Genomic DNA, 8021 nt, shown 5'->3' on the forward strand with positions numbered 1-8021 from the left:
AATCAGTGTGGGGGAAAACATGTAGGTTTACTTTTCTGGGAATTACACAAGCTACAACACGCCAGCAACGTATTTGGCATTTTGACTGCATCCCTTTTGATCCCCACCATGAGCAATCTGCGTGCAAGTTTGTTCCGAGCAACTTTCGTCGTCACATTCAGTCATTTGCCCGTAGTTTCCTTTTTGGTGCTCAGGGGTCAGGACCAAAGTGTAGGCAAGGAGCTCTCTGCTGCCTGCAAGGCCTCTTCTTTCCCTTGCTCGTAGTTGCAGCTGGTTTATATTATAGTCCACTCCATCTCCAGGACTTGGGGCAGATGACAGATCATCAGGCTCAAGCTTTGCTGTGTCTTTGGAGGAAACAAATTCCGCAGTTGAGGGACAGCTCCTGGGAGAATCTCTCTGTGCATCCTTGATATACAGATGGCAAAATCCAGAGCGTGTCTAACCTAGAGGCATTGAAAAAGAGCAGTGGGAAGGATTTCTTAATAAGCTGTTGCTGAGAACTTCTCCAAAAATGCTGGATTCCTGTCAGTGTTGCTGTGACAACTTAATGGAAGGGAGAGGAGTGAGGCAATGTGTAGGCGGGTGGCAGTGCAAGCATAGCAGTGGGAGCACTGGGTTGGAAGTGCAGGCATGCCCACGCCACACTAACTTCCCTGCCATGTTGGCCTTCCACTACACAGCAGCAACACTGCTGCAGAGACTCTAGCGTTGGAGCTTCACCCTACCTCTGCTTCAGTTTGCACTAAAGACACCCCTATACATTTTTTGCATGCACTGGCTCATATATTCAGTGTGCCCCCTGCATTTGTTTCCAGAAGAGTGTGTTCACAAAGCTTTCAGACTCTGGTATCAAGTGGATGAACCCTTTTTAGTGTTAGTCAGCACCTCATCGTGTTATCTGTGGATGCCTCAGTCTGTAAACCTGGTGGTGACTGCGTGTAAACCCAAAGCTGACTGAATAAGGTTCCAGCTGGACCAATTTACATACAGTGGTACCTCGGGTTACAGACGCTTCAGGTTACAGACACTTCAGGTTACAGACTCTGCTAATCTAGAAATAGTACCTCGGGTTAAGAACTTTAATTCAGGATGAGAACAGAAGTTGTGTGGCAGCAGCGGGAGGCCCCATTAGCTAAAGTGGTACCTCAGGTTAAGAACAGTTTCAGGTTAAGAACAGACCTTCGGAACGAATTAAGTTCTTAACCAAAGGTACCACTGTATAAGCTAAACAAGCTATAGCCCCCCAAAAAATTAAAGGGAAAAAAACCTGGATGTACATTTCCAAAATATAAGATAAAAACAAATAAAGTAAAACCTACATACAGAAGCAGTGTTTTGTATTGTGTAGGCTCCTATGATGTAAGTAATGGGCCCTGCCTGCTAGCCTGCTCCCTAAAATATCACTGTTTTGCTCATTTCTATATATATGGTGCCTACATTCTGCATGTGCAAATGGCTTTAGATACCTATTAGGTCCATAAATTACCATATAGCATATATTCAACACAAAAAAACAGCGACAAACCTAAATCCGGCCCTGAGCTGGACCTGTTCTTTAATATTATGTCGTGTAGTAGTAGGTTGAATTCTTGATAATGTTTTCATTGTTATGTCCTAAACAATTAATAGAAAAATGGACATATTTTACTAACTTCAGTAGCTACAAAGATGCATTCAAAGTTAGTTTCCAACACATGGTATAAATCCTGAATTTAACAGTCAACTCTGAATGCAAATCTCAGTTGCTTAAATGGAATGACGAAGCATATTTTAAAATGAAGGCAAATTTGGAGTTCTTTATTTCTTTTTTGGGGGGGGAGAGAGACCAAAAATATTTTATATTGCATAAAACAATTTTCATCTTATTCCCAACAAAAAGCAACTGTTTTGTTTTCATGAGATTTTTTTCCCACTTATTCTCTCAGCATAAGAAGCAATATTATTAAATTTCAAATAGGTATTCTTGTGTGGACTTTATTTTCACCATGTCCTTGCTGGAGAATGTATTGCTGACTATCAAAACACATTCCTACTATGAAAGTTATTGAAAACATAGTACGGGTAAAAGAAATGCAGTACTAGTAAAACCTTTTTTCTTTTCTTCAGATGCTAAGTTCAGCTAAAGTGATGTACAAAAAACCTGTAACTGATCTGAAGTGCTAATGAATTTTTTTTTTTTTTTTGAGAACAAAACTATTTTATGATAAGCAGGAGTTTTTGTGTGTGTGACACATACAGAACAGTATGTTGCTGAAGCTGAAAAAGATGTTCAGATTTAAACTTCTTTTCAGCAGTTACTCCAGCTTCAGGTTGCGAAACTTCAGTTAGCATGTTCAAGTATGTAATAATAATATTGTTATTTATACCCCAGCCACTCTGGAGGGTTTCCAGCACATATAAAAACATAATAAAGCACCAGACATTAAAAGCTTCCAGATACAGGGAATGCAGAATGGCACTAGTAGGCACAAGTTAAGGACTAAATAAATTTACCTCAGAATCTCCTTGCATGAAGAGAGCTAAAATGTCAAGGAGAAAGCAGGACCAATCAAAGGAGGTCCATTTCACCCAGGCCCTTAAACTAAGAGGAGAGCCTAAGATTTTGACACTTGTTAATTTTTTAGCATTTGGTAAGTTTCACAGCTTGTTTTTCTGCACATTGGACCCAAACGTGACACATTCTCACAGTTATAGAAGGCTAGAAAAGCATTATTACAAAATTCACTGTTGGAACCAACAATGGCATGACTGGTGTTGGAAGGAAGCACACAACTGCACCTTTGACTTGGAGAAGCATCTAAACCAGGCCACAGAGTTGCAGCAAACTGAACTTGTGTCTGTAGAATGACGTTTGTTTGTTTGTTTGTTGCAAGGTTGCAGGTCACCATTTGCGATGGTTTTCGGCCTCTGGTAATAGTTTGCGGCCCAAATGCGTAATCATGTAGCGCTGCCCAAAGAGGCTCTGTTTACCGATTCATAGCTTGACTGCATTCTTAATGGGACAGCAAACAGGATTGTGTCAGTTGATTTATAGGGAAGCCAGTTAATGCGTTTTTGTGTCAAGTGTAATCTTGTTTTGCACTTTAAAAGGAGAACCGACCACATGTTTATGCGCCTGTTTCATGGGTCTATATTTTCCTTTGTTTTTACTCCTCAGCTTTCCTACGTGGATGCTGAAGGCAATTCCATTAATATGGTCCAAATGACATTCCTTAAACTACTGAGTGCCTCTGCCCGACAGAACTTCACTTATAACTGCCATCAGTCAGTGGCATGGCATGACGTGTCTTCTGACAGCTATGACAAAGCACTGAGGTTCTTAGGCTCAAATGATGAAGAGATGTCTTATGACAACAATCCTTACATCAAAGTTCTTCACGATGGCTGTGCGGTAAGTATAAGCCCTCGATACGCTTTTCTGCTTTCCTAAGCTAACCTGCCACCTTAATCAAATGAGTTCAGTTTAATGCTATCATGCATGTCTCCCAAGACCTTTCTTTAAAAACAAAAAACAAAACCATATTTCGTTTCTGTAGTTAGTTCTTCACCTACGCAGTGTCGTCTCTTTTTAAAATAGCAATAATTAGAACACTTTTAAACTTTGGAAGATGGGAAAGTAATGTTAGCCCATAACTTAAGGAAAGACCAAAAGAATAAAATAAAATCAGACAGTAAGCTGTTCTATATGCACTGACAAGCCAAGCCACTGGAGAAAGAGGATTGAGATATAAGATAGTAATGGGAAAGCATTTGTACTCTACAGTGTGCTGCAGAAAAAGATGAATAAGAATAATGCTGCAAATGGAAGGCCCCCTTCTACCATTTTAATATAATTTCTCCCTAAAGCAGAAAATGCCAAGTGAAAGCAATACCAAAGCTTGCTTTCTTTTTTTTATCTCCTCCTCTTCTTATCCGACGAGCTGCCGTTTGAAGTGGCACTGAAATCTGATACGGATAGAATGGTATTAAGGAAAGTGTGTCTGAGAAGTTTCACAAGTATTGAGACGTTACTGACGTAACCTCAAGAAGCCTATGGGTTTCATAACACTGGCTTGATGGCCACCCTTGTGATTTGCTTCTCCTTGACCCCTGGTTCTATTTATTCAGAACAATTCCCTTTTTAAATGTGTCCCTCCATTCTTTACCATCTCTGATGATCCCACAACCCAACCGCTTCACCAATCTGCCCCGCCTCACCCCATGGAAGAATGCCATTGCTGTAGTTATTGCCCTAATGTTTGGCTTCTGAGCTTCACCCTAGGAATCTGGTTGGTCACTATGAGAAGAGAATGCTGGACTAGATGGGCTCTTCCTTTGTCCTTACCCATGACTACACTGCCCCTGTCACCCACAGTCCTTCCAATGCCCATCCTGTTTCCCCAGCTCCCATAATTTGCATTGTTAGCTGCAGCAGTGCCTGCATTTGGTGGGAACCCCAGCCAGACATGGCATCATGGTTCCTGGAGGAAGCAAGACGTCATCCTTCCTTTTCTGTCCCTCCACATTAGACCATGGTTGGGTGAGAAGGCAATTCATCTCCAGCACATAGGCTTCCCCCACAAAATGAGTCTAGCACATTATCTAACACACCACATTGCTCAGAGAAAGACTGGGTGTGATAAATAGATACTAGTGATAGCCACTTGGAAATTTTTTCATAGTGGCAGTGTTTTTCAATCAAAATGCAGGCTGTCATTTGAGCGTTGGTTAAGATGTGCAAAAAAGTAGCATTTTTATGCATCAGCTTATTAAATGCATATGGGATGCAGGTGGCGCTGTGGTCTAAACCACTGAGCCTAGGGCTTGCCGATCAGAAGGTCAGCAGTTTGAATCCCTGCGACGGGGTGAGCTCCCGTTGCTCCGTCCCTGCTCCTGCCAACCTACCAGGTCGAAAGCACGTCAAAGTGCAAGTAGATAAATAGGTACTGCTCCAGCGGGAAGGCAAACAGCGTTTCCATGCGCTGCTCTGGTTTCTCCAGAAGTGGCTTAGTCATGCTGGCCTCTTGACCCGGACAAATGCGGACAAATGCCGGCTCCCTCGGCCAGTAAAGCGAGATGAGTGCCGCAACCCCAGAGTCATCCGCAACTGGACTTAACAGTCTGAGGCACCTGAAAGTCCTACCTGCTTTTCCATTACCAAGTTGCAGCTGTATCTCTTTGCCAGATGGTCAACGCCTACATTCTTGGTGTTGGTACTCAACGAGGATAATCTCCAGGTTTGCTTTCTGGTCTCTTTCACTGTAACCCATAGCCTACTTGATTCTAGACCATGGAAATTGCCAGCTCATAGTGCCTTCAGGTCCAGCCTTGGCAGCAATTAGGCTTGGGTATGGGAGTGAGGTGGGGAAGCTCCCATTGGCAGTAAAGGAAACTTTTCTAAAAGACTAATTACCATATGTGGAGCAATCTGAGGAGACCACAGTGCATGGGGAGGGGAGGCTGAATCCTTCCTTCCCCTGCTGTGAGCCCCCTTTAAAAAGACCCATATGCACACAGCAGTTTGGTGCCATGGGAGCTTTTTTCCTAAGTCTAATCACCATTAATGCCTTGATTTTCACCAAGAAGGGGGGTGGGGGATGGTCCTGTTCTCTGCTGGTTCTAACCCAAACCACCAGGCCCACCCATTCCATGTACAGTGGTACCTCGGTTTTTGAACAGCTTGGTTCACGAACAACTTGGAATTCGAATGCCGCAAACCTGGAAGTAGGTGTTCCGGTTTGCGAACTTTTTCGGAATCTGAACTGTTCCATTTTGAGTGCCCCCGCTCCTGCTTGCACGGGAGTAGGAGCGGGATCGGGGCAGCTCAGCTGGGGAATACGAAGCCTCCACTTCCCAGTCCCGCTCCTGCTTGCATGCGAGTAGGAGCTGGATTGGGGCTGCTCACCTGGAGAGGTCCAGGCTCCGTCACACTTTTCCATTGAGTGGTGCATGGCTGTGTTCACTTCAACAGAGAAGTTTAAAGGAGCATCGGGTGGCAATGTGGAGGCTGCCTCAGTGGCAGTTTAGGGGCTCTCAGATGCAGCTGCCAGGCTGCCTCCACCTTCGCCAACCCAGCAACTATTCCACCTGGCTGCCTTCAGGTGGTGCAGGGACTCTGATGCTGCGGCCCAGCCGCGAACCCCTCAATGGAAAGTGTGATGGAGCCTGCACCTCCCCAGCTGAGCTGCCCCATCCAGCTCCTACTCGTGTGCAAGCAGGAGCAGGGGCAGGGATCTCTCAGCTGAGCATTTAAAATTAAAACTGAAACTACCCAGAAAACCACAAAGCCAACAAACTTGCAACTCATGAAAAGGCAGCAACACAACAAATTGAAAAAAGGAAACCAACCACAAATGAATCAAAATCACAAGAAAACATCACTGACCCGAACCCTAATTCTAATCCTTACCCTAACACTAACCCAATCCAAAAAGTTAACCCTAACCCCTAACCCAGAAATGGTCTTGTTAGATAGTAAAATTCATGTTAAATTGCTGTTTTAGAGGTTGTTTTTAAAAGTCTGGAACGGATTAATTCATTTTGCATTACTTTCTATGGAAAAGCACGCCTTGGTTTTGGAACGCTTTGGTTTTAGAACGGACTTCCGAAACGGATTAAGTTTGAGAAGCAAGGTAGCACTGTATATAGCCCTTGACATAAGGAAGGTTCCCCAGCCCTATTACAGACAATCTAGGAGAAATTTACAGGTCTTTACTGCATTAACTGACAACTTACTTTCATTTTGGTTTGTGTGTTTTTTTACAGACACGAAAAGGCTATGCAAAGACTGTTCTTGAAATTGATACTCCCAAAATTGACCAAGTGCCTATTTTTGATGTGATGATTAATGACTTTGGTGATCAGAATCAGAAGTTTGGATTTGAAATTGGCCCCGTCTGTTTCCTTGGTTAAGCTTAGAAACAAAGAGAAGATCATCGACAAAGAAAAAATGCACCTTGGTGCTACCCACCAACCCCACTTGATGCCACATGCAAGTTTTGAATAAGAATGGAATAGAAAAATATGTCTCACCATGTATGTATGTCTTCTCTAGAAAACACCTGTTGCCCCAGTAGGACCAGATTCACATGACTTAAACTTGTTTGGCCCATTATGAAGGATCCTGCGGCAGAGACAGACAACGTGGGGTAAATTATCTGAAAATCCTCCAACATCCCATTCCGCCCCAACCCACCTGCCCCTCCCTTGATATTTTGGTGCTGTAAAATTGAATGTCATGGTGCTCCTTCCGTTACAACATAAGAGGTGCTAAGAAGGTATGTTTAATAAACTGTAATTATTCTATGTACAGTACAATGCTGTCCTTTCTGTGTCCATTTCCAAAACTTGCATGTGTCCCTGAATCGCAACTGGCTCTTCTGTTATAATGATTTCAAAATTATGTTGTCAATACTGCGTATGTATTATGAAAAAATAAAGTTGTAATTTCCAGTGAATCCAATCCCATATTTTTTCCTGATTAATAATAATAATATTAATAATAAAAAAACCCTTTGTATATATTGCTGTTCAAGAGCTCTGTTATTTGTAGTCACCAGGAAAAGCTCAGGTGGCAGAACTGGAAACATTTTAGTAACACACGTCTCTACTGTTACTGCTTTGTGATAAAGAACTCCAAGAAGGAATGTGCCAATTGAGGTGCTGTTCCGTGGTGCTATACCTCAGACTTTTTTCCTTTTCCTTTTCTGATGCCAGGGAATTTCAAGAATATATATATTGATATATGCCTAAAATAAGCAAGTTTTATGTTTGGGAATGGGAAACATGTGTGGTTAAAATGAAATTGTGATGCAGGGCCTCTTCTGATGCTACTTTTAGGGTGTGGGACAGCCTTTCTCAACCTGTGGTACCCAGATGTTGTTGAACTACAACTCCCATCACCCCTATCTAGCAAGGCCAGAGCTCAGGGATGATGGGAGTTGTAGTCCAACAACATCTGGGGACCCACAGGTTGAGAACCGCTGGTGTGGGAGCTGTTGGTGCATGAGATCTTCCTGTTCCTCTCTGGTAATATTGGG

The 8021-nt window shown here is 43.0% G+C and overlaps 1 protein-coding gene across 4 annotated transcripts in view; it reads left to right on the forward strand.

Annotated features, from left to right (window-relative positions):
* COL11A1 (collagen type XI alpha 1 chain) overlaps positions 1 to 7501 on the forward strand; it is a 253111-nt gene extending 245610 nt beyond the window's left edge. For all 4 annotated transcript variants that reach the window (XM_083620394.1, XM_083620396.1, XM_083620393.1 and 1 more), the window contains 2 exons: positions 3161 to 3394; positions 6748 to 7501. In XM_083620394.1, the coding sequence (XP_083476520.1) occupies positions 3161 to 3394; positions 6748 to 6894 (381 nt within the window). In that variant the 3' untranslated portion in view covers positions 6895 to 7501. The remainder of the gene's footprint in view (positions 1 to 3160; positions 3395 to 6747) is intronic.
* Positions 7502 to 8021: the final 520 nt, after the last annotated feature.

This window comes from Podarcis filfolensis (genome assembly GCF_964270895.1).
Source record: "Podarcis filfolensis genome assembly, chromosome: 6".
NCBI lineage: Eukaryota > Metazoa > Chordata > Lepidosauria > Squamata > Lacertidae > Podarcis > Podarcis filfolensis.